General features: G+C 38.1%; 2 protein-coding genes across 2 annotated transcripts; one reads left to right on the plus strand and one right to left on the minus strand.

Annotated features, from left to right (window-relative positions):
• Positions 1 to 2852: 2852 nt before the first annotated feature.
• On the minus strand, positions 2853 to 20635 carry LOC135482202 (DNA repair and recombination protein RAD54B-like). The gene is given in 27 exon segments (XM_064762112.1): positions 2853 to 2990; positions 3219 to 3293; positions 3396 to 3554; positions 3879 to 3992; positions 4596 to 4640; positions 4642 to 4719; positions 4721 to 4768; positions 5397 to 5513; positions 6312 to 6476; positions 6843 to 7066; positions 7514 to 7693; positions 8207 to 8318; positions 8810 to 8956; positions 9500 to 9580; positions 9862 to 9943; positions 12429 to 12476; positions 13006 to 13160; positions 14162 to 14206; positions 15022 to 15197; positions 16301 to 16369; positions 16372 to 16388; positions 16864 to 16918; positions 17399 to 17420; positions 17803 to 17844; positions 18404 to 18617; positions 18887 to 18915; positions 20257 to 20635. Coding segments are annotated over 27 exon segments (2682 nt in total). The 5' UTR covers positions 20344 to 20635; the 3' UTR covers positions 2853 to 2894.
• A 237-nt stretch (positions 20636 to 20872) lies between these two features.
• Positions 20873 to 27920, plus strand: LOC135476803 (peroxisomal 2,4-dienoyl-CoA reductase [(3E)-enoyl-CoA-producing]-like). The gene is made up of 8 exons (XM_064756937.1): positions 20873 to 20979; positions 21713 to 21781; positions 22018 to 22135; positions 22290 to 22359; positions 23049 to 23173; positions 23644 to 23737; positions 24610 to 24714; positions 25809 to 27920. Exons 1-8 carry the CDS (start codon positions 20906 to 20908, stop codon positions 26018 to 26020), a joined length of 867 nt encoding a protein of 288 aa, XP_064613007.1. The 5' UTR covers positions 20873 to 20905; the 3' UTR covers positions 26021 to 27920.
• Positions 27921 to 27954: the final 34 nt, after the last annotated feature.

Here is a 27954-nt window from a genome sequence, read left to right on the forward strand (position 1 = left end):
GTTTTTTTTAATTTGACGGGTGTTTTTTGCCGTACTTAAGAATATTTACTTTATTTGATGACCAGCATTATGATGGGAGAAAACCAACAATCATCCTAATTTGACAACAAAACTGTCCATGTGCATATGTATCACTGGGCTGGACTTGAATTTGCAATGACCAAATTAGTGAGAGGCTTCAAGGTCATTGTGCTGCACTAGCGTGATAACCACTTGGCCACGTAGGCCCTACATTATTTGAAATGAATTTTTGTTCACATGTATAATTCATTCATGGTCTGCATTTAGCATAATTGTAGCAGGTGTGAATGTGAAGAAAAATGTGAAGTGTAACAGTACATTTGTAAGCAAATGTGTGCCATTCACATACATGTATATGTGTGTGTACTTAACTGAATTACCTTTGACATAGCTTAACCAAGATGTGACAGTGGTGTGGTCGTCAGGTATAGGGTAGCCGAAGGGTCAACCTCGTGCCAAATGGAGAGATGCCAAATCAAAGTCATGGATGCATGGTCCCATGTCGGGCTGTTGGCAACTAGCTTTTTAAGTTAGTCATAAAGTCAGGTGTGTGTTTGATCTGTCATTATCCTCATGTTTTTCAAACAAAATGATTTTAACTGAAGATTCCAGATCAAGTAAAAAAAAAATTGTTAGATTTGTTGAATTCGGCAAGATCAAAGAACACTTAAATTTGTGAAAGTAACAGCTGTTTAATCTCCATTTTATAACGGGGCCCCATTTTATTCCTGGCATGTCACCGCACACTGAAGTATGTTCTTACCAAATGATGACCAGTATACCTTTATTGACCAATTAAAACTGCCTTCATCCAACTGATTGACCAATCATGCATTGTTGTTTTCATCTTCATCAGTACTTAAGCTTAGTTTTGATTAATGTCATAGAAAAATACATTTGTAGCCTTCTTTTACTCCCTTGAAGTGGGAATTTAAATGTTCCATGTAACAGCAGGACAACTGAATGGCCAAAATTGTGATTTTGGGCTTAAGAAGAAGTATACAAAACATTGTTGTACCCTGATTGTGTGCATGTGTTTCTGCAGTTTAAGAATGCATTAGTTAACCTATAAATGTATACAATGCTCTGTACTAGCAAATAAGAAGTGAGGTGTTTAGGACGTGAACACATGCCTCAGTTCATATGTTATTGGAACAACAAGAGGATGTTAGAAGTTCATGACCGTAATCACAAACAATGAAGTGTTTCAGTCAAATTTATTAAGTTAAAAAATGTTATTTTCTCTATTTCTCCTCCAGTGTTGAAGAAGTTGGTTTGTGTCAGCTCTTGACAATATTATTTACAAATTTTTTTAGAATTTGTTGTATTTCAGCAGGTCAATCTATGATATAGCTGAAATGTTTTAGTCCTTAGAAATGTCATGGTTATTGATGTTAAAATAAATAAATCTTCACTTGTCAGTCATTTTGTTTATCTCAGCTCCTTATAAACCACTTGCTGTGCAGTCCTGGTTAGAATCATTACCTGTTGTCTGTATCAATGACAACAATACCTGTACACACAGGTTCGCTTGATTCCTTTAACACCACAAACACTTCATTAAATTGGTCAGATTTATGGCCAGAAGATAGGCACAGTACAGTGGAAACGTCTCCACTCATCTCTTGCTTGCTCTCACAGCCTTTTTATGCAATCATAAAGGAATTCATAATTTCGAGCATTTGAGTTGACAAGAAGGAAGACGTGATAAATAACATGGAGTTAAATGGACAAAATGTCGATTTTTATCGATTTCTAAAGCTCAAAGTACTACATGCCACTGAAACTATCATATCTGAAGGCTAGATACACTGCAATTACTTTTCCAGGAAGAGTTTCTTACCTAAAAGCTAAATTTTTCATTTTTTATTCTAAAAGCCCCTTCAATCCCTATGCCACCCGTGTTAAATTTGATTTGTTTTCACTTCCAGAACTGCAGTCATGTGACGTATGTGCTGATGGTTGGATAGCAGCTATGACATCACTGCAAAACTATGAATGTGAAAACATTCGATTTACAGTTGCAGCAATGTCAGTGTATCCAGGAGCGATTCTGGAGCCTAAGATTTTAACAATTTGAAATATTTGCTCTCCCTTTCTTTGTACTCATACAGTGATTGGCCAAGTTGGCTACTGGTCAGTGATTGGCTAAGTAGGCTACTTATCAGTGATTGACCAATCAGTGCTGGCTGAGGGGTCATGTGTGGTGTATTCTGCAAGTGTAAAGCAGTACTAGCACAATGTTGGCATGGATGACTTCATATTGCATACTGCTGTGATGCAGCAGTGATGAGAACAGAACATTATTGATCAGCCCCAAAACAGTTTCTTGTCCATTTACTTACTATAAATAAACGCTTCATGTGATATCACTTGTCCAAAAGATTTCGTGAATAGGGGAGTTTACAGATTAGCTTTACAAACAAATCTGTGTAGACATTCAAGTAAGTATTAAAGGTAACAATAATTCTTAATAACTTCTGCATACTTTACTTGAGAATAGTTTCTGTGTGATGTGTGTAAGAAAAGATGATCAGGGGAATTTGGAGATCAAACTCATTTGTGGTTAGAGGCATAAGAAGTCCTACTGTATTGTGCGACTTGTGAAAAAACTTGTGACACTCGCATGTCTACATTGATTTGTTTGTATAGTTAATCTGTTGCCAGCCTTTGTGGTCTGTTTTTCAACAGAATAAGACGAGAGAAGACAAACTAGTACAATTCTATTATTTACACAAAAGCTATATTTCATAAATAAGACAGCTCAATTTCTGACAGCTTACTCACAAAGCATGCACAACTGCTTGAATTCAGCAGTTCTGTTTGCATCTCTTGCTTGTACATTCGCAAAGCATGCACAACCAGTGGTACTATCACAGACTGAGTTCAGCTGTCTGTTTGCCTCTGCCAGCAGTTTCATTCCAGAAGAGATAGGATATGGTATCTCCAGCCGCAGCCAAATGCCACTCCTGTCAGAGTACATACAAAAAGGATGACATTAATTCTGCTTTGCCTCAACCATCTTACAGCTGCACATGTAACTAGTTATATGCACTATTAAATAAAAGGGGCTTTAGCTCAACACAGGTACAAAAGAAATAAAAATTACAATGCTCATTTTATGAACGATAGAAATGTATAAATGGGTTGATTGTCATATACATTATATATCTACAAAGATCCACAGAGTTACTTACAGGTGGATAAGATGTTGGGTGTGAATTTGTGTGTTTCCAGTCGAGCAATTCATCCATCGTCAGATTTTGCTTTTTCTACAGAGACAAAAATAATCAACATTACTAATACAAAAGGCTTATGATTTATAATCAGTCCTAAAACAATAAACAGGGAGTAAACAGTGTTAAACATTGTACCTTCTTAGAGCTGATTGCTTGTCCCAGCTGACATGCCCTCTGATTCGCAGGCTGGGTTATCTGTTCTTGTTTGTCTTTACCTGGCTCGGAACTGTCACATGTACAGCTCAGCAGGTCATGAGTGTCACATTTGGTGTTCTCGTTGAGAGAAAATAGGTCCTGCAAAAGCCATCATATGTTAGCACTCCTGCAAACAGTATTATAATAAAAAGAATACTTTTGCAAAGTGCAGGTCAAGACTACTTGTATAAATTCATGTTTCTTCTGTCTGGTGTGTGTACTCAAAACACACTCAAGCAACCTTCTAAATCAAGGCTTACTCATTTTCTCCTACCGGCTACAATAAATTTTGTGATCTACAATAACACAAGCCGATAATTATTTAAATTCACTCATTAGGGAGCTGTCCATTGTACATTTAACGATGCCGTTGATATGAGTGTAAATCTATATTGCTGATAGTATTCTGGCCCTGGTATTTACCCTGAGATCCTCCTGAGCAAACTGCACATCACCACGCTCCTTGACGTCTACCACTGCTCCACTCAGGCCCTGCTTGCTGATCTGCCTCTGGTAGATCTTCTCCTCTAGGCTGCCCTAAGGGGAGACAACCAGGGATAAGTCACTCGGTCAGGTTGCACAAATTTTATTATTGCGGGCTGAGGCAAGTCCTTACACTTAAGTCTGGCATGTCCACATCAATTTGGCAGAAATTATAAAAGAGGACTTATGGAATCCTGTCTAGGTACTCACAAAACATTTGGAATATCACCATGTATTGATGTACATGGCAGAAATTATAGAAGTAGATCTATGGAATCCTGTCCAGGTACTCACAAAAACATTTGGAATATCACCATGTATTGATGTACATGGCAGAAATTATAGAAGTAGATCTATGGAATCCTGTCTAGGTACTCACAAAACATTTGGAATATCACCATGTATTGATGTACATGGCAGAAATTATAGAAGTAGATCTATGGAATCCTGACTAGGTACACAAAAAATATGACTGTGGAATAAACAGTAGTGGACTGCAATCTTTGTATTTATGAATTCTGCACCTGATCAAAACTCTGTCTGTCAGATTCTTCCACTGCCAATGTCAGTATTTTAGAAACATCCTCCTGTCAACATCAGTCTTATGTAAGATTGTAACTTACTTTGAGCAGTAATGAGGCATACACTCTTACTTACTGTATTAATAAGTCTGTAAATAAACACTCTCTTCTTTTGCCCATACCCGCCACACTCGGGCCATAGCTTGAAGATCATTGGCTGGATTCCAGTCTATGTCATAGAGGATGAGTCGAGATGCACCATATCAGATTCAAACCCACTCCACCAGCTTTGGGCTCAAAAGGAACACACTGTCAATCAAAATTCAAATGTTCACAGTAAACCATTTCTAATTCAAATAATTTTATTTACTTCATTGGTCCTTTCCACTGTCCTCAAGAATGCATGTATCTGACCTACATGACGACGGCCTGTATCAAGCTACCAAGACGACAGTGAACCCTATACATGACCAGTACATGTATCTCAACGTTATCAATTTATTTATTTGATTGGTGTTTACGCCGTACTCAACAATATTTCACTTATACGACGCGGCCAGCATTAAGCCCGGGGGAAAACGCAAGAACATCCGCAGGTTGCTGGCAGACCTTCCCACATATGGCCGGAGAAGAAGCCAGCATGAGCTGGACTTGATCTCACAGCAACCGCATTGGTAAGAGACTCCTGGGTTATTACGCTGTGCTAGTGCGCTAACCAACTGAGCCACAGAGGCCCCGAACGTTATCAAGGGTTGTGTTGGTATGCAAATGGTGGGTAAACTATGAACCCTCAACAAGCGGAATAACCTAGTATATTATGACCAACTTTTTAATATGTTTGAAGATAAATACTTTCACCTTTCGGTCTCACACATTAAGAAGCCTGAGCTACATTACTACACTGTCTGCCATGTGCAAGGTACTTACACTCCTGTGCATATTGGTTGTTGAATCGCTGCACAATAGCCTGTCTCTGCGCTGTAGGGGTTTGACCGTCTAGCCTGAGGAATTTGTATCCCTGCTCTGTACAGAACCCCTGTAGTATGTCCAACGTCTGGAACACACAAGGCAAGGGGAGGGGTAATTAGCACAAGCTTTCACACCATCAACCTATCAGGACTGTAATACAGGGGGAGGTGTAATTAGCATGAGCTTTCACACCATCAACCTATCAGGGCTGTATTACAAAGAGAGGGGTAATTAGCATGGGGTTTCACACCATCAACCTATCAGGACTGTAATACAGGGGGAGGGCAATTAGCATGAGCTTTCACACAATTGTAAAACAGGACACTGACAATGGATTCAAATATCTTCAACATTTACCAAGTCTAATTTAACACTGGCTAATATGTCCAAGTCAACAACAGAACAAAACCTAATTTTATGAAAAATTAACTTGTATTTGATTTGTAACTCTTGTTCGTGGTAAAGTCACGTACCAAATTCCAATTCAATATGATGAAATTAAAAAAAGTCTGGAAGTAAAAAAGTACAAACCAGTACAAAAACAAAATAATTTTGGAAAAACAAGCTTTAATTTAATATGATTAACTGTTACAAAAAAGTGTTTCCTGACACTGTGTAGACCATAAGTCCCCATCGCTTCCCCTCAACAGTAGGGGTAAGTCAAGAGTAACGCCACACTAACTTGAATTGTTGTTTTCCAAGCAGGACAACTATTTTGTCAATGTCAGAGGAAGGTTAAAAAATAAAGTCATTCTTCCTGTTAAAGACATAAAAACATGATTGGAAAGCCTGGGGAAAAAAAGAAAAATCATGAAAACATCAAGGTTGGACAAAATAAAATGGAGGAATTTCAGTTTTATTTTTATCCCATTTTTGGAAGTACCTTGGTGTGATTAGAGACAAGGACAACCCTCTCCTTAGGTCCCTCAGAGAACAGTGACCACAGCAAAGCCGCTAGGGTCAACAGTTTCCCAGAGTCTTCTACATCAGGGTGGTCAGGGTCAAAGGTCTCAGGGTAAACGGGCAACAAGTTCTGATAGATGGACACCTGAATGGGAAAGACAAAGGGAAGCAGCGTAAACGTCCACAATACATCAACACAGAAACATGTACGTCACTGATGAATGCTGAGCTGAAGTAGTTAAATCGCAAAGTTCATGATCATCTTTTGGATAAGATTCAATAGCAAGAACTGACCGGCAACACAGGACAATTTAGAACAGATCAAATTATTTGTATGAGCATGCTAGAGCAACAGTTGTAATAGAAACAAAGGGAGTATCCTTCAGGCCTTCTCCATTTTTGGCATCAGAGACTAAAGGTTTAACAAAAACAAACCTTAGAAGATATTAAGAAATGCGAAAATAAAAACGTTTGCCTGATTTAGGTCTTTGCTGACATTTTAACAACTTACCAGCTCCTCATCCAGTTCACAGGCAGCATTTTCAGCAGCCTCTTCAGCATTGTGGTATAGCAGTGCTGGGTGGTTACACAGCTTCTTGAGGGCAGCAATACAGACGAGGTGGGGTGACCCACTGTATGTACTGCTCAGACAGGACCGAATAAGCCGACTATCTAGAAGCTTACGATACAGTCTGAGCTGAAGGGGACTGAGCTGGCAGAACACCACGATGTCAACTGGGGAAAAAACAAAACAGGAGTCACTGGTGACTAATGTTATCATCATAATGTTAACTGGGCGAACAGAAGATCATTTATGAATGTCCAAGGATATCTTTGGATATTTCGCACCATGTGACCATTTTGACTGGTTTGCCTAGTACACGTTTTCTTCATATTACTTTTGAATTATATCATGAATATGTTTGCTCTGTGAATTGTCAGAACTGGAGAAATATCAACAGTAATGCCCAGGGCTTGTCATGCTTCAACCAGAAGAAACTGTTTGAATTAATCATATCAGTACAAGTGGACTGAGCAAGAAATCAAGTGAAACTCCTCTTCATACAGTTCATGAAGTTGACAACTTCTCTTTATTAACTGCTTCCTTCAAATCAATGTGACACTTGCAGTGAACAGTGTCTTTCCACTTATACACTTTGTATGTTTACGTGATAAACAAACCTTTAGGAAGTAGGTACTTGTTGTTGATGTCTTGAGTCCTGCGCAGGGTGAACAGCTTGGTGAGTCTGGCCAGTTCATTCGCTCGTTTCTCACCGATCTCTATTTCCTCAGGTGTGGCAGACGGCTCTCGGGCTCTGACAATTGGGTCCTCATACACGCATCTGAATCCAGCCATCGAACCTAAAAAAGAGTAGCCTCCACAGTTTAAGTGAAATATTCTTGAGTATGGCGTAAAACACCAATCAAATAAATAAATAAAAACTCAGTAACGGTTAACTAAAGCAAATTTTTCCAGGTGCACCTACTTTCAGCACATTCCACTTCAGTTGGCAAAGTGCCTGTATCTTTTTGTTACATGTACAAATTTTATAACTTACAAGTAGAGGTGTAGTAGAAAGAGTTTAATTAAAAAATATTACTGACATTTTCATAATTAATCAGGGGTCCTCCACTCAAGAATCTTCACTTTGTGAATAAAGATCCAATATAATCTGTTATCAAATACGTCATTTATTATGATGTGCCCCAATTAACAACTCAACTCACACATCAGGGTAAAAGACTTAGTGTCCCAGGATCAGCAGCTCACCCAGTACCCCTATATTAGCAGCTCACCCAGTACTTCAATGTTAACAACTCACCCAGCAATTCAATGTTAACAGCTCACCCAGTACTTCAATGTTAACAACTCACCCAGTACACCAGGATTAACAAACTCAACAATAGAGTAGAACTCTTGCAGGTCATTCTGGACAGGAGTGCCGGTTAAAACCACTCTTCTTCTGGCTGGTAGGGCCATTATTAACTAGGACAAAAAAAGTCCTAAATTAGATAACTTTCTTGGCTGGAGAATAATTTATTATAACAGTTTTTAAAATTGTGATGTATATATGCTTAGGTAATAACATGTTTGTCTCAATTTGATTCAATCATATGATGACAAGGAGCCATAAGGTGTGAGTACATATACTGTCACTTCTTGTGGCTCAGCCAGTCCATGCCACCAATGTGCTGCTGTCACTGAAGTGTCATCCCAAAGACACCACACATGATTACTACCCAGTCACATTATGCTGGCAATGGGTCAACCAGTCCTTTTTTCTTTCCTCTAAACTCTTGGCAAGGAAGAAACATTTAAAATTATAAACTTTATCAAACATAGTGTAGTAAGATGCATCAATGCTCCTTAATATTATGGCTTTCCTAAAATTTTAAAGCTTTTATTAAAATTCAATCCTCATACTCATGTCAATATTTTTAAATTCTGACCTAGTTAATGTAGCTGAGATTACTCACTGATGTTGTTTTAATTGTGGTGTTTTTCAGTCTGTGCCCCTCATCACAGATGACAAGGTCAAAGTTCAACGAGCTGAGTAACTCTGCTGATCTCACAAACATCTCATAGGAGATGATCAGCACAGGGCAGACAGTCGTGGTGAATTCCTGACAAGAGCATCCACAAGAACATGTTTGACAACACAAAAAGAAACAGCCCAGATATTTCACAATAATCCTCATGGTTGATTACAAGCAAACATTAGAATGGTCACAAATACAGATCCTAATCTAATATTTATTTATTTATTTGATTGGTGTTTTACACCATACATAAGAATATTTCACGTATACGACGGGGACCAGAATGATGGGAGGAAACAGGGCAGAGCCTGGGGGGAAACCCATGACCATCAACAGGTTGCTGGAAGACCTTCCCACATACGACCGGAGAGGAAGCCAGCATGAGCCAGCATGAGCCAGCATGTTTAGTGAACAAAACAAAAATTAGCAAGCTGCAAAACTTTTCAATTTCAATTTGTGTAACAAAAATGCATTGCAATTATATAAATCAAGAATGTTACTTTCCTCTAATACTACAGAAAGTTTTGCTTCAAGAAAAAAATGTAATACTGCTTTATGATTGGAAGACATTGATTGATCTATGAACTGCAAATCTACCAGACTATTATTTAAACAGATGCACAATACCTCCACTCTGTTGTCCTGACCAACGGCAAATGTATGCAGTCTTTCAGTTCCCAGCCATTTCTTAAACTCCTGCTTCCAATTCTGTTTAATTCAAGGTAACAGCATGAACTACTAGGATGAGGGCATAACAGTGTTGGGAGTTGTTTTAGGTACAGGTGACATAGATTGAAACATTCAAATTAAATCATTGCAATACATCTTTCAAAAGGTGTAGAAACTACAAAATTGACCAAGGATCGCTACAGTATTGTATTCTTGCAAGAATGAAATGCAAGGAATGTTAACAATGATGTTCATTTTATCTACATAATTATGGAATATCAGTAGTTTTACATTAAAATCTTTCAGTACACGTAGTTTACCTTCACAAGACTGCCAGGTGTTATAATGATGGCTTTTTTGATCACAGCTTTGCCTCCATAAGGCCCTTGTTTGAGTAATGTCCTAGGAGTAAACAATACAAAGAGTTTACAGACCTAAATGTCTTGTACAAAACTCTTGAGACTGGTTTCAGATTTCATTTTTCTATAATGCCATACTTAAAATTTTTTTTTACTTTATATACAATGACAGTCAGTTTCATGCGGGGAGGAAATCAAAGTGCCTGGTGTAAACCACCAACCTCTGGCAAGTTACTGATGAACCTTCCCATATGTGTCGATTTGTGCAAGTGGATTACTGGTGAAAGTGTGTCTTCAACAATTGTTAGACAGTCCAACAGTAACATGAGCGTCATTGACAGCTTATTGTCCCCAAGGTCAGCAAAGTTCACTGTCCAAGGCCAGATTTGAACCCATACCTCACACGTCGTAACTACTGAAAGACAAGCGCTGTTTAGTCACCTGAAACATGATTCACTCTCCATACATGAATAAATTGTGCAACTGTTTTACTGCCTTAATCACTACCGGAAGTACATGTACGGACAACTACCATGACCAAAAAGAGTGAATGAGTGAGTGAATGCTTAAGCTTAAAGGGCACGTTAGTGTAATGTAACGCCTTGTTGCAGGACTGATTTCCACCGTTATTTTATCCAGTGCTGCTTCACTGAGATGACTTACCAAAGGCAAGTAAGCTACCACACCTGAGTCATTATAATGATAGGGGTCACTTAAGGTACAACTTCCTCTTTTTAAGGTTTAAGGCCCAGTCGGATCTCACCCCACCTCCCCCCTCATAACATCATGTGACTGTTTTTGAGATTTTAATTATTTGAGGTTGACAGCCAGCCATTTGTTCCTCATGTGCCGCAGGCTTTATGTCATGTATGTCTGCAATGGGGCAAACCAAATACGGTAAATGAGCTAAAGTTTCGCACGGGAGTTACTGTCGTTATTTTCTCACAATATGAGTTGGCAGCAAGATGACATAAGAGAGCGATCAGCTCCCTACCCCTTTCATTACCATGCATGGCACTTAGTGGCTCTGGTTGCTAATCCTCCATACATGAGATCAAGTTTTTGACAGTGAGGTGTGCAGGTCTCCCAACTAGTAGGTCTATGTGTACATCTCTAAATATGCCCATGAATGAAACAGAGGAAAGTATTAAGACAGGCGATGTGAGAGCCCTCAATATGCAACGAATATGTGTAAAAATGTAGTTCAGCGGAAAACGAATTTCACTCAGAAATATCTGTCATCAGCTTCCTGTGTCCATGTAATTCTAATTTAGTATGTCAGTCTACATGCACATTTTGTTTCTCTACAGTCAAAACTGTCCTCCTATTGCAGAAGAGTTCCTTTTCCCACATTTTTACATCGGAACCTCCCATTAAACACAGAAAACATACTCCGAGGTTTCCGAAAACTACCACAATTTACTTTTACCCCATTTCGGTAACCCTGTATAGGCGTCCAGCATATCGGGAGACAGGATTTGTTATCACAGTTCACACAACACCGTCACTGGCTTTATAAACAAACTGCTTTATGATTTCCTTTATACAGTTTTGCCCAGATGTGATTTACCTGTCGCCAGTGACAGGTAAGATTATAGTTATGCCTTTCGCCACCAAAAAATCAATAGGTAGACATGTGGAAATTTCGAGTCCTTTGATTTAAGTGGCTTTTATCTACATGTAGATAAAACCAATCCGTATGACTAAAATTTCATCTGAGGGGACTCGATTAAGTACTAGGTAAATTAAGTAATCACGTTTACAAAATATGGGTGGAAGTTGATAGTCTTTTGAATTACACCAGAGTGAACAAGAAATGTTTAGCTACAGCAGTGCAAACACACATGTGTAGGGGTCACTTTGATTGCAATTTGACATCTTCATCTCGTCTGCTGCTAGGCGTAGTTTGCAAGTATTGATTTGCAGTACGTTAAATTCTGCTACAGCTTTGAATACGACAGCCCTGCAGTTTGAAAATGGATATTTGACATGACACTCCACATGTGTAAAGGTACTGGGTTGTCACGCTTAATCTCCACAGAGTTTTCTCCCAAATTCCCATTCATCACAAAATAACGATAATAAAAAATCAAAGTGCATGTATTAGTGCTAAGTGCATGAACTAAAATTATTATGATTAAAACTGAAGAAAACATATCGGTTGTAGGAGTATAGACTGCCTGCCCAGTGAAGCCTGAGCTTGCTTGTCTATTACATTCTGGAACTGTCCATATAATCCCCTGGCCACCCCTGATGCTCTCCCGTGGCGCTCAGTCAGTAACAACCACAATCAAGGCAATGAACCCTGAGATACACTTTCCTAGTCTCATGAGGAAACTTTAGGACATTTACCACACCTCAATACATTTCTTTACTTATTTCTTTCTTTGGTTGTTGTTTACTTTCACACCAAAGAATTTACACACATACATCGATGATAAAATTTATGGGTGGAGGAAACAGGATGCTCAATAAATTAGAATCTGAAAACAAAGCATAGACTGTAGCAAATCAAAGTCAATGCTTACCACAACATAGCTATACACTGTAGAGTTTTCCCTAATCCCATGTCATCTCTGCAAAACAAACAACCGTACATTTATCCATGTTATCACAAACACTAAGTTGAATGTAAGCTTATGTGGTTTGCTTCAGTAAGCAATCTAACGGGAAAGCAAGGGAAAAGGTATTATACTCATGTGTACATAACAAAAACATAACAGATACTTATTTATTTATGTGATTGGTGTTTTACGCTGTACTCAACAATATTTCACTTATATGACGGCAGCCAGCATTATGGTGGGAGGAAACCGGGCAGTGCCCGAGGGAAACCCACGACCATCGGCAGGTTGTTGCCAGACCTTCCCACTTAAGGCCAGGGAGGAAGTCAGCATGAGCTGGACTTGAACTCACAGCGACCGCATTGGTGAGAGGCCTCTGGGTCATTACCCCAACAGATACTTAGGCCTGTCCCAAAAATCTAATTATGTCAGTTATTACAAATTACAATGCTGAAAACTTCAAGGTGCACATAGTACAGCCACACACTGATACAGGCTTTTATAACACTTGTTCTGTACAAAACTGATAGTCCTGACTTACGCCAGTATGGCCCCTGAACCCTTGTACCCTCTCATGCCCATCACACACTCGTACAGGAAATTGACACCCTCTCTCTGATGGGGGCGCAGGTGGGTGGACAGGTAAGGATCCACAACAACATCAACAACAGGTAACTCCTTCTTGTTGTACTCCCACTACACATGATCAAGTGTGAAATGTAATACAGATTAAGCAAAGATGCAGGATAATAATTACAATACACATATAACATCAATAACAACCAAATCTGTATATGTTACAACTAGAAAAGATTTCATAAAAGCAGAATGACCATTTTATCTGCTTTCTGACAACTGAACGTCATCAGAATATTTGTAAGCTTCAGTCAAGGCCCAACCGAGGCTATAACAGAAATACTGATGATGGTAACAAAAAGAAATTCACAGAGCACGGGCAGCTCACTTGATTGATCAGTTAATCAAACTGCATAATGTTCATGTCAGGTGATACTTTCAAATACTGACCTCTAAACCAAGTAGAATGACTTGGTCCTACACATGTCAGATATTATCCGTGAGCAATACAGAAATACATCACCATACTGAAATGTGTCTTCAGCTTGCCAATTTAGCTGTATGTACGGAAAGCATTATTACGCTATGTACATGAATGGGGGTAACAAAATCACGTCTACAGAAAGACAGAGAGAAGGGCAGACAGGCCGATTCCAATATACCCCTCCTCCCAAGCATACACCATACTAGGTTATGACTAGGGAGCTAAACTAAAAAACTTATCCTTCAATCCATGTATGAGAGCCCTTTTATACAGATCTACAAAAAAAAAGGCTAACCGGACCCCACCACTTTTCTCCTCTCCCATAATATCTCTCCTTACTTTGTAAAGGTGAGCTAAAAATGGTTACACACTAAACAGTAACAACACTTAAACAAGAAAAGCACCAAAACATCTTATGAGTTTTTATGTTTTATACTTGGAGAATCTGAGTTGAAAATATCAAAAAGCAAATTTCCCTGATCTTTATGTACACTGCATTCGTGTTTCTGCTCTCTGTCTACCTAACTCCACTGCAAATATCTATCAGTTAAGTTAAAATATAGCATAATGAATAAACAGCTGTATATTATACTAGCAAGATCTGTACCTCAGTATTCACCATAATATGAAAACTTACCTGGTGTGAGGGACTAGGTCTGGGCATCACCAGTGCCCCAGGGGCCTTGGGTCATACCTCGTCACAACATCCACCGCACCTGGATGTTTCTGTAATCATGTAAACGCAGCCAATGAGAAGCCTTAGAAAGTACTAGTCAGTGTGGAGCTATGCTGTCAGAGGTAGTCTTTCTATCTTGAACAACAGTATACATGAAACAATAAAAAAATATGAAAATCAAATAAAATCATTCCATTGAAATAACAGTAAATCAAAATTAAAAATTTCAGAGTTCCTAAAATCAGTAAATGACTATTGTAGCCTTTGCCTGTATTTATACATAAATTACTTGCGATGCATATCATTTGCTGAAATACTGACTTGACCAACACCACAGCTGACTTGACTTATGTCATTTGGTGAACTACTGACTTAGCTGACATCATTTGGTGAACTACTGACTTGGCTGACACCATTGGTGAAATACTGACTTGAACAACACCATTTCATGAGCTACTGACTTGACTGACACCATCTGGTGAAATATTGACTTGGACAACACCATTTCATGAGCTACTGACTTGACTGACACCATTTGGTGAGCCACTGATTTGGCTGACATCATTTGGTGAACTACTGACTTGGCTGACACCATTTGGTAAAATACTGACTTGAACAACACCATTTCATGAGCTACTGACGTGACTGACATCATTTGGTGAAATACTGACTTGAACAACACCATTTCATGAGCTACTGAATTGAAAAACACCATTTGGTGAGCTACTGACTTGGCTGACACCATCTGGTGAACTATTGACTTGGACAACACCATTTGGCGAACTACTGACTTGAAAAACACCATTTCATAAGCTACTGACTTGACTGACACCATCTGGTGAACTACTGACTTGAACCACACCATATGGTGAGCTACTGACTTGACTGGCACCATTTGGTGAACTACTGACTTGACTGACACCATTTGGTGAACTACTTACTTGACTGACACCATTGGGTCCTCCTTTACAGGGATTCATAAAAGGTTTGGAAAATGCTGACGGAGAAAAAACATCAAACACTAAGAACCATAGAAGATTTTAAAGATCGTGTCATGGCTAACATTTATAAAGTCCACCCTTCCCACCATCCCACCTGAAGCTTAGCATTTTGCTTGATTCATTCGCCTTAGGCCCACTTAAGTGTTTTTTGTTAAGTTGGAAGATAATTTCTTATCACAAAAACTGAAGTGTTGGTATCAAAAGCATTATATTAAGACCTTTATATGCATCTGAAAATGCATTTTTACACACCAAAGTTTGGGTGAATTACAGTAACGCTAGAATCAGGGGTGACTTTGAGCGTCAAGTGAAGATGGTGTTGATGTACACTCAAGACGGCCTGAAGCTGTGCAGCTTGCTCATGCAGTCAGAATTAATAATGAAAGAAGAGTTTGTTATAATCCTGCCACAATGAGGTAATGGTACATATTGTTGCTATAGGCTCTATAGCTCCTATATATGGTCTGTAACCACTTAACAAGGATGTAAAGAACACTTACTCCTGACTGGAAAGACACCTGAGGGCTGCTCGGCACAGCGCACATTCTGACATGAAACATTTCCCTGACTTGTAACTCTCCTCTGATATCACAGACATCACCTGGAATGTTATATTTGTATGTGGGGGCTATAAACAGACAGATCTGCACAACACCAATAGAGAGTCCAAGTAAAGGCCAAGCTTCTGAGCTTGTTACATATTCATTAACGTTTTTGCAGTTATAATCAATCAAATGAATTCTGACAGTAAAACATGTAAATATCTAGCAATCTTTTTCTTCGACCGTAAAGGTTTAACTCTCTGCAAAAAGAAAGGAGAACTGACTTCCTCAGTACTGAAAACAATAACAATAGGCCAGATAAATTTAAATTTTTTTGATTTAAAATCTGGAGAATTTAAATAGTGTGGAAATCAAGATTAATAATGCCCTTTATCAATAAAAAAACCAAAGCAAAACAAAACAAACCAAGCTAATCCATTATGAGGCTTAACTAAGACAAACTGAATGTCTAAGGTTTAAGTTTAAGCATGAGCTTTTTGCAAATGGTTAAAGCTGCAGTATTGTTTGTATACTTGTCATTAATGATGAACATTTACTTGGATTTTCCTTCCCTCCAATAAACAGTGTTTCATCCTCCTTGAGACTGGAGAGCTCCGTGGCCTTGTCCCTGTAGCTCTCCCAATCCTACACACACAAAAAATCCATGTTAAATAACTGGGGGAAAGTGAACATACAATATCAGAAGAGTTTCTTCAATAGCTGTAAGAACAAAAATCACATCTCCCGTGCCTAACAAATCAATAAGCCATCAAATAAATCTCACAACTCCTTGAATCTTACTACAAAATGTTCAGCAAAAACTTTTTGACTTAAGAGCTAACAAACGAAAAAAAAAACATTATTAAGAAAGCACTTGCGAATAAATAATAGTATTAAAGCAAAATGACTTGCAAGGTTGAGGACATTATGTTTAGAAAACTGACATTTACATCTTTTAATCTGGCGAAGTCAAACACTTCTGCCTACATTATTTACAGTTGTTTCTCTGATATACATGTGTTATGACACTATTGATAACAACTTAATGTTCCAAACAATAAGGGTACAATGCTCAATGTTCCTTATTTAGACACATCTTTGGGTTTCAGATCACACTTACTCTTTGCCATCCATGTCATGAAGGATAGCAGTTCTTCCATGGGTAACAAGGACAGCTGAAATACAAGATGTATATATATATATATATATACATATATATATATACATAAAGTACTGAAATTGTAAATTCAGTCAGTTATGGTAATTATTATATATAATGAGCATGTAAAACTTCAAGTCAATACATGTAGTACTATCTGAGATACCACCCCTAACATTTTGCTTAACGTTCATACTAATATGCACTACACTGAGGAATCAGGAATTTGGTAATTTATGGTATTTAATATGCACACATCGAATCAACAATGGGATATCCCCCTTGTACTATTGTGCTCTACATGTGTACAAACCCTGAGCTCAAGGCATGCGGTACTTTTTAATATTCCACCCCTAATGTTTTATTTAACATTGCTTTCCCTCTCACCAGAAGCCGACACAGACTCTTGAAGCATGACATATAAGCTACTCCTGTACGTTGTATAGGCAAGCTAAAAATGTCTGGATATAATGAAAATCAGCAATGTTCAACATACCATCTCCTTCCCACTTTTTATGCTGAAATGACAAGAAGCATAAGATACATATGGTGAAAACAATGTCCTTCAGGACACCTGCATCTTAATTTGTAGGCATTACTTTTTTGATGAAAAGCAAATTATATTCATGCATCCTACCATAGTGGTAACTAGCTTTAAAAGTTTAATGCAATATATTTGATTGTACATTACTTAAATAATTTGCTATCTAGAAATATATTAAAGAATTATTCACTTTTCATTTGTATGATGGCAGTCTGGCTAAAGGGCAGAGACACCCAGAGTGCCCTGGATACACCACTGACATCTGGCTGAAGAACTTTCTCAAGTCTGACATAGACAGGTATTAAGCTACATGACTGTAAAGATACTTGTAAATGTATTGCTTGTCAACTAAATACCTTCTTTTTCGATGCCTTACACCACATGACATTAAAATATCAGACGAGGCATTATCTAATGTGTTACTTGGGCTTGATAAAACTGTCAAAGAAAGAAGCAAATGAAGGCATTCTTCATACACAGTCATGGAACTGTGAACACATACACTAGTTTTAAATTCTTTGGATCTTAGTGCATAACACACAAATATTTTTTTTTCTGATTTCTTTTTTAACTATTGGAAATAAATAGATTTGAGCAGATCAGGAACATGAAATGACATGACATGATAGAAGAAAGCAGTCTCAGCCATAAAATAACATGTGCATTAAAAAAAATAGCATCTTGATAAAACCAAATACACAGTGGCAAATAAGGCCATCATTAAAAACATGTTTGCTGGGGGTATCCCAAACGACCCTTCAGAAAACCATATTTCAAAGTTTTCTATGGGGCTTTTAATGGCATCCAAATTTCTTTCCTAATTTTTCTCTCAATGTGAGATTGTTTAAAATCCCTATCTCGTTTATTCTCCAGAATGAAGAAAAAATGTCCCTGCCAACCAACAATGAATTTTTCGATGATGAGCTACATGTAGCTAAGCTTCATTATTGGTGAAATATTTACCTGGGGCAGTGCAGAAACTGAGTTACTGACAGCAGCCAATGGTGTCCTGAACTGTCCTGGAAGTTTGGTCGACTTTACAGGTATGGTTTTACAAGAAACAGGAGGTCTTAAGCCAGCAGCTGGTTTCTGAGAGCTTGGCAATGAAATTCTTTCTGTATGATTTGCTAGGGTTTTGGATGAGGATAACTCCTTCTGCGCTACGTCAAGTCTGTAAAGTTAGTAAATCCGTATACAGTTTCTCTTGTCAAAATATTAGTAGAAATTTAACAGTTTAGAGAAAATGTTTTTCATATACCGGTACACATGTTCACGTAAAGTTAAGAATTACTTGCAATAAATAAAAAAAAATATCTGGCTTCATCCAGTGCAGAAGAACAGGCAGGACGACATAAAAATTATCAAAATGATACATACATTAATAAATAAAATGAATGCACTAATTTGCCTAGCATTAAGGACACGCTTACATGCATTTACCTCAATATTGTCGTATTTGCTTCACATGGCTGGATAGAAAAGCAAACAGAAATAAATATTATTAATTTCTGAACAATAATACTAATATCAGCATGACAACGTTCACAGCTGAGACTTCACACTTCAACACTTGCCATAAGAGCATCAGTGATCAGATTAAAATTCAAGGCTGAAATTGCTTTCTATACCTAATAAAAGAGCAACATTTCCAACTTTTCTACTTGGTTTCTTAAATGTGTTATTGTCACCCTGTCATCACACCATGTTACCATCATAATTTATACATGTTTGCGGTGTAAACCTGCATAAGGCGTGTTCTTTGCTACTCAATACAGAGCTGTTTGTAGAACTGCTCAAATCGTTGATACATACTTAATCAAATGACAAAAAAATATAGATATCAATACGTCTATATCAACATTCGTAGAAATTCTCTAATGACTTTGTCCTGCTTGATATTCCAAGTTTGAATAGAACTTTGCTGATGGGTGCATCTATTTTTTCATTGACAGCCATGTTGATCAGGCCCCTAGCAGCATAGCAGTTATTTACTGAAGGTAATTCTGAAGCTGGGGTGAATAACACGAAATTAATCTCTGCGCCCATGTGTCTAGTACAACCAGTGTAGTGTGTGATCAGATTTTGGCACAGATTTTTTTTTTTTTCTTTTTTAAAAACAAAGGGTTTCACAGTCCTCTAACAGCAGTGGTTCCTCATGACCCTGACTGATGCCTGCCTTGGTTGATATCCTTGCCTCATGCTCTTGTTGGGGGTTAGGTATTTTTCAACCAGAAATAACATACATGGCAATATATCACATCATAACTATAATACATAGAGGATATTGCACAGAGATGACCGAATATTAGAAATAGTTTTTTAACAAGAGTGTGAAAATCTTGTGGGTTATCACTTCCACCTTTCACGAGAAAAACAGTTATGACATTCAATCTTCACGGTGCAATATTCTATTTATTTTGTATATTCGTGACTTCGTGCATTTGAACAAGTTTAAGCAATGTTTCTAGCAGTAGGCCTTCAAAGACTTGTGTATATAGCATGATGTCGCACATGACGTCTTGTATGGCGTCGTGTCTTGTGGCGTGGCGTGACGTGAGAAATATTAAAGCAGACCGATCTTGTATTACTGTATGTTGTCAATCTGCTAAACTTGGATTGGAACATCATAAAACAAACTGTTTCTTTGGGACATTATGGCGGTGTAGTGTGTAATAACAAAAGTGATATCTAACTCTAGCCTGTGAGATATCACTTTTATTAGTGAAGGAAATCCTGACATTTCACCTTTATGTAAATAATAAGCAGTTATATTGTAGATCATTAACAAGCACATTTAACTTATACTCAACCCAATTTCCACCGTCTTTATAAGTTGGCTGATATTTTGCTCTCTTAGCCAACGACTGGAGCCTGCTTGGTGCTGCCGACCGCCTCATCCTTCAACATAAGCTTGCTTCAACGGAACTTGTTACCCAAGTGTCATAATCAAAAGAATGCGGAAACTGGGTACTGAATGAAACAACTATTCACTGATAAAAAAGCGGGAAATGCCAAATACTTTATCTTCTATCCCAAAACAAGTGAAATGAACAGTACTCTTTTCACTTCACGGTCCGTCGGATGTAACCATAGGAATAAATCAGATATCCATGCAATGCTCATCTGTAATGCGAAATGATTAGCTAAGTTAAGACTTCTACAGCAAATTCTGTAGTTTGTACTACGCGCTTTCATTCTCACTGAGCAGCGCCCTATGAACATCGTCTGATAGCTTTATTTCATTTACAGTGATACATGGTGTTTTTAATGTTGCTTGTTTGGGCTGTTATTTCAGTTTGAAGAAAGTAAAAAGTAATGAGTGGAAGTAAAAACTCGTCTTAATATTTCTAAATAGAAATTGTTGGACTTCTGAGTCTCCCAAAATATATGGAGCGTAATTTTCAAAAGTAAACATGGGCACCATCTCCTGAAATAGACTTTGGCCTAGTTAAACCCAACATGTCGTCAAGTGACAGTGTTCAGGAAAAATGCCTCCAAACTTACAATTATCTGTTCAGGCCAGATTTACTAAGGTTTGATTTAAAGTCATCTGCTAGTTATGCATCTTGTGAACCCGTTGTCAACGAAAGACACAGGGCAGCAAAGTGAAAGATTATGTATTACACACGACTTGCGAGTTACATAGCCTATTATATAGCAGGCCTATATACAATCTGGGAAGAACATTGACCCCTGAACATCCCCGACATGATATAGCTGAGACTATGCTGTATTGACTGTATTTATTGAGTGGTACTCAGGTTTATGAGTGGAGGAAGTCTGGAAAATAGTGTGTAAAAATATTAGGATTTGGCTTGGGGCTGATTGATTTAACGTGTGATTATAACATACATGCAATGATATAGATTAGTCCCAGATTTGGAGAGAGTAATTAATAACTGGATAAATACTATGTTCTCATTATATTTTACCAGTGCCTTATAATGTCCAACAGGCCCTTATTATGTTTAGGTCATGAGCTTTAAGTGCCTAATAAACATTTAATCATAATATATGTTTTCATTCCCAGCCTAGTGAAAGCATGATCATTCAATGCTTACTCAATATCTTTTCCTGACAGTTTTATTACAAAAAGTTACTAGTATATAGATTAATAGGTGGAGAAGATTGCCTATTCCTCTTGTTCAAAGAAACTATAACTATGTGAAAGAAGAAATGACATTTGCTTGAGCATTTTGACTTTGACCATTCTTTCTTTTGATAATTAAATATTTTATATTAAATATTGTCTTTTCTGTTTTTCAGAGGCAAGGTGGCATTCATCACTGGAGGTGGAACAGGAATAGGCTTTACCATAGCTGAAATATTAATGAGGTGAGAAGTGACTTGGAAGAAATATGTAGTGTGAACAAATATACATTCAACATAAGCCTGACTGGAAAAGAGTATACAGTAATCATGCGAGGCAAAACATAAGGGTTTCTTTCACTGTTCAAAAGTTTTTTTTAAGCCTTTTACAAATTCCTACTGTCAGTTGTAGACATTTAAAGCACATTCTAATGCCAAGACTAATACATACAAGTTTGTCATTTTGCTTTTTTTTTCTTCAGGCACCAGTGTGATACTGTTATTCTGAGCAGACGTCTGGAGAAGCTGACGGAATCTGCTAAGACTTTGAAAAAGAATACTGGTAGAGAATGTATTCCAATTAAAATGGATGTTAGGAAGGTAAGAGCCCACACGTTCACAAACTAGAGCAGTCAGTTCATTTCCTTTTCACTGACATGTCCAATCTTGACAAATATAATGAACACAGTGTGAACTGTTTGGTACACGTACAGTACATGCAGAAGTCTTTAATACACATATTTTCACATTTCAGCCTCAAGAAATCCTGGCTGCAGTGGATGAGGCTTTGGCTACTTTCGGAAAAATTGATTTTGTAATAAATAGTGAGTCACATTAAATTGGGAAATTTTAACTTCTAATTAATATTTAAGGGGGCCTCCATGGCTCAGTTGGTTAGCGCACTAGCGCAGTGTAATGACCCAGAAGCCTCTCGCCAATACGGTTGCTGTGAGTTCAAGTCCAGCTCATGCTGGTTAAGAAGTGGGAAGGTCTGTCAGCAACCTATGGAAGGTTGTGGGTTTCCCCCGGGCTCTGCCCGGTTTCTTCCCGCCATAATGCTGGCCGCTGTCATATAAGTGAAATATTCTTGAATATGGCGTAAAACACCAATCAAACAAATCTAATTAATATTCCTGAATAGTTAATTTGTAATGTCCTTTGAAGTTTGAAACCACTTATGTAGCATAAGTAAGCTAACAAAACAACTGCTCTTTGTTTTTTACTTAACATTTTAACAGTCAGTGAATCTGTATTCCATGATCAGCACTACTGTATATCCACCTCTGTGTATTATCTCCTGATGTGTAATCTCCCTTTGCTGGCATAATTACTGTAAGTTTAAAAATATGTATCTGTGTAATCCATGATTATATTGCATACAATAAGATAACTGTAAGATGTATAAAAGCAAAGATGTTTTGGCATGTCTATGTGTATGTGTTTTAAGACCAGTGCCTGATATGACATGCATGTCAGTGTTCACTGGCCAATGCTGAAGCTTGACCAATTTCAGATGCTGCAGGGAATTTTCTGTGTCCTGCATCCGCATTGTCATTTAATGCTTTTCGTACTGTGATGGAAATTGATGCTCAGGGAACATTTAATATCAGCAAGGCTGTATACGATAAGTGTCTAAAGGTGAGAATGTTAATCTTACAGATACACCTACATATATAGAGGTAATCAGAAGTAGGCAGTCTTTAATGATGATTTGTTAACTTACAGCTCTTGAGAAAAGTGAAATGGGCTTGCCAGAATAAAACTTAATACAGTTAAACAAAGTCCTTACTTTTTTAGTTTAGTTTAGTTTTAGATAGCCCCAATGTTAATTGAGAGACAGTGTACAAACCGGGATCTGGTTTCCTTCCACCAGAATGCTGGCCGCCGTCATATAAGTGAAATTTTCTTGATTACGGCGTAAAACATCAATCAAGTAAATAAGTATGATGAAGTGACAGTACCCATGGGATGTGAATTGAATATTTCACACCATCGGAGGCTTCATAGATTTTATCAGCAGGTCTGTATGGCAGATCAGGTTGTATGCACAACAACTGTGTGAACTACACTCTGACACTGATTTTAGTTTGGACCTCTTATGTTTTCAGAAACATGGAGGTGTGATTGTGAACATATCAGCCACTTTACATTACAGGGGCTCCCCTCTACAGGTACATGCAGGCTCAGCCAAGGCTGCTGTTGGTAAGATAACAACACAATTCAGCCAATCAACTAAATAAATAAACAACAACACAATCCTGTTAAAATAGCGTAAAGAAAATAAATTATTTTGGCAATTTGAAAACATAATTGTAGATTTTTTTTGAATTCACCAAAAGCGTTTATGATGTGAACTACTGACATGTTATTTTTTAGGAATTCACAATGTTCATTTTCATGTTCACAAAAGTAACACAGGTTTCATCAGACTGAAGACAGATGGGCATGTACTTATTTTTGTAAATCTGGCCTGATCAAAGAATTAAAAAAAGAGTTAAAACATTCTACAGTTGGGGTGGCATATTTTGATGATTATTGCTTCAAGTTTGTTTTGTTTTTTTATTTCAAGGAAATGAAAACATAATATAAAATGTTGCTGTGTGGTGCATTGACCCAGGAGCTTCTCATAAATGCCATGGCTGTGAATTCAGGTCCAGCTCATGCTGGCTTTCTCTCTGGCTGTGCACGGGGAGGTGTGTCAGCAACCTGCAGATTGTCACCATGGCTCTGTCTGCTTTCCTCCCACTATAATGCTGGCTGTTGTCATATAAGTGAAATATTTTTTAGTACGATGTAAAACACCAATCAAAAAAATAAACAGATTGTTTTAAACCAATAAATCCTGAAAATTGCATCTAAAATACCTTCACTTCTAATTAAATTTCAGTAATGTCACAAAGCTGCGACTACTTCGTAAGACATGCCCTTATGGCTGAACCTAGCAGTTCCAGCCTGACTGGTCAAGCTTTTCATTACCAGGATTTTATTATTCAGAATTATTTTAGATGTTGACATTACATATGGTACCAAATAAATGTGTTATAATAATTGAGTGTAACACTTTTCTGGTTAAGATGCTATGACAAAGCACCTGGCTGTGGAATGGGGCGAGGATGGAGTCCGGGTTATCAGTGTCAGCCCCGGACCAATTGCAGACACTGAGGGCATGAAAAGACTGGGTAAGACATAAGCTGGAAATGCAGGTTCAAATCTGAGTTTGGTCATGAGGAAGCTGGGTAAGGCATAAAATGGAAGAGCAGGTTCAAGTCTGAGCCTAGGTATGATTAGGATAGATAAAACATAAGCTGGAAACACAGGTTCTCACCTGAGCCTAGGCATCAGGCTGGGTAAGACATAAGCTGGAAACACAGGTTCACATCTGAGCTTAGGCATCAGGCTGGGTAAGACATAAGCTGGAAACACAGGTTCACATCTGAGCTTAGGCATCAGGCTGGGTAAGACATAAGCTGGAAACACAGGTTCACATCTGAGCCTAGGCATCAGGCTGGGTAAGACAAAAGCTGGAAACAGGTTCACATCTGAGCCTAGGCATCAGGCTGGGTAAGACATATGCTGGAAACACAGGTTCTCATCTGAGCTTGGGCATCAGGCTGGGTAAGACATCAGCTGGAAACACAGGTTCACATATGAGCATGGGCATCAGGCTGGGTAAGACAAGCTGGAAACACAGGTTCACATCTGAGCCTAGGCATGAGGCTGGGTAAGGCATAGACTGAAAACACAGGTTCACATGCAAGTCACTGGCATTTGTGTGAACTTCACAAGTCATATGTGCGAACCCCACAGGTCATTAGTGTGTACGTCATAGATCTTTGTCAGCCTGACAGATCTTCGTGTGGATAGACAACCTAACAACCTAATTAGTGGCAGGCTAGTAACATAGTTGTACTTTGTCATCTGTATTCCTTGTCACCAACAGGGCGTACTTACACAAATAAATCGTAAGTCAGGTTTTCATAACTTTTCTCATAAATGATGTCACATTATGGCACAGTAAGCTAGATGTCTTTTATGAAAAAGTTGAGGAATAAGACTTCAGGAAGACTAAAGTTTTGTGAAAATCACTGTTTTTTGGGTAAAAAACTGTTTCGTTCAGTTGCCATATCTTTGGGTGTGAACTGTCATAAACGTTAAGATGGACATGAACTTGGTGTTGTTAGTTTTCTTCTGAATATTTGAAAACAACTGATGGAGACAAATTAAGTATTTCTTTTTTTTTTTTTTTTCTTTTTCATTTGATCAATATGCACAGGTGGTAAGAGGGCAGAGGCCACAGGCTACCAGCGTAATATTCCTCTCCAGAGGATGGGGCGTAGAGAGGAGATAGGCAATACGGTGCTGTTTGCTGTCAGTGATGCCGCTAGCCTGTTGACTGGGACTGTGATTGTGGCAGATGGAGGTGCCTGGCTCAGTACAGGAGGGAGCTATGCTAGCTACAAGCAGATGATGGGCAGCAAACTGTGACCTACGGCATGCTTCTCACAAGCTAATGAATATTTCCATAACGCAGGAACAAAATCACAGCCACATGTATTTACACAGAGAAATTATTGAATCATTCTTATTATTCTGGCACCACTGTTTTAATTGTTTACAACGTTTTCAGTTCGTATATTGAGGATATTTCCAAATCCACGAATGGACCAGTATTAATGGGCAAAGTGGAATAATGGGTCCCTGCACCATATAGGTGAATGAAAGCAAACTAGTGTCAGTGGAAAGATGACTGAAAGCTATACTTAAAACTACTATGACTTATTTATATATAATTTTTTCCCCCTTTTTCTATTCCTAATAATCTGAAGACATGTTTGCAAAGATTACTAGCCCAGTGGCCAATCATACACGTTAATAGCCTCCAACAAGTTTCAGGCTTAAATACATGGTTTGGCATAAAAAGTTTGTGCTGTGCTTTATAACACTGTAAGCCTTACCTTAAAATTTACATTTCAGCTGAATTTAATACAGGTAAGATAGTTCCTGATATACATGTTTGTGTAGTTTTAAGTGATCTCTCTGTTGAGGCTCACTTCATTTTTCCTTAAATTTAAGAGAGACTACTCAGTGGATTAAAACTATCAAAGTTAGATGAAAAAAGCGATCCTGATGTGAACATGCATTCATGTAGTTGGAATCATTCTCTGTTGGCATACATGTATAACTGTTTATAAACAGGCCTAACTCAAGTGCAACGGACAATTAACAGCACTCCTTATTGAATCTACTGCCAAATATGGTGACAGTGCTCGTCAGTATGTGTGAGTGCGATTCACTTAAGTTTATTCAGTGATGATACTGATGACCAGGCAGCTGCCTAGTAATTGTAACGGATATCATTAAGAGTAATTCATGAAAGGATGAATCATTTGTGTATAGTCTAGCCTGTAACGTTCTCTTGAATGAAGTGTGAATGGATACTAGTAATACATTCATTGCACGGTACATGTGTAATTGTGATTCAGATACTGTAATATTGTCATTGTGTATATTAAAGGGTTACTTGCGTATGTGATATATGTACATGTTATTTGTCATATATAAACTGTTTGATTCATAGGTCACGTGTAATGTGAATTCTATCTTCAATCGGCGATAACATGGATAAAAATTCAGACAATACTAACGAAGGAGACCATGCACATCGCTACATCCCTAATGGATCTGCAAAGGCTTAGGAAATCTGTTGAACAATACCGGAGTTTCATTGACATGCTCATTTTTATACACCACTGGCATTAGGCAGAGTGAATTATAACGATTTTGTCCATCTGTCCATATTCATGCCCATGCTATAACTCGAACAGTTTTCTCCGTAGTTTTAAAACGTACACAGACGACAATGTGTCACGACTTACATTTGTCCATGTCCGCAGCTGTCATGGTTACCAGACTGCCATTTCCCTATGTATACTGTATGCACAGATGATTTCATGTCCGGGATATAACTCCAACAGTTTTAATTTTTGGGGGATTCATAGACACACAGATGACGGTGTGGTACAACTCACTTGTCCATTTTCCGAGCTGTCATGGTAACAAGGTAGCCATTTTCCTTATATATGCTATATAAATAGATCTTTTATTTGTTTGAAAACAGCACTCCCCTGTTTTCAACGCAGAATTTTAATTTTGGTGGATACGTAGACATACAGATGACGACGCAGTTTTCATGGAAACCAGATTTTCCTTATATAAACTACATAAATAGAAATGGTTTCGTGCCCGGGTTACAACTCTATCTGTTTCCGGCATAATGTTTGGATTTGAGGTGGACACCTTTGTCCACTTGTGATGTTATATTCACCCCAGTCCAGCTGGTTACCTTTTATACATTTCTGGCCCCGATATCACAGTTGGTAGAGCGTTTGCTTCGGGAGGGGAAAATCCAGGGTCAATCC

Source organism: Liolophura sinensis, chromosome 1 (genome assembly GCF_032854445.1).
Source record: "Liolophura sinensis isolate JHLJ2023 chromosome 1, CUHK_Ljap_v2, whole genome shotgun sequence".
Lineage (NCBI taxonomy): Eukaryota > Metazoa > Mollusca > Polyplacophora > Chitonida > Chitonidae > Liolophura > Liolophura sinensis.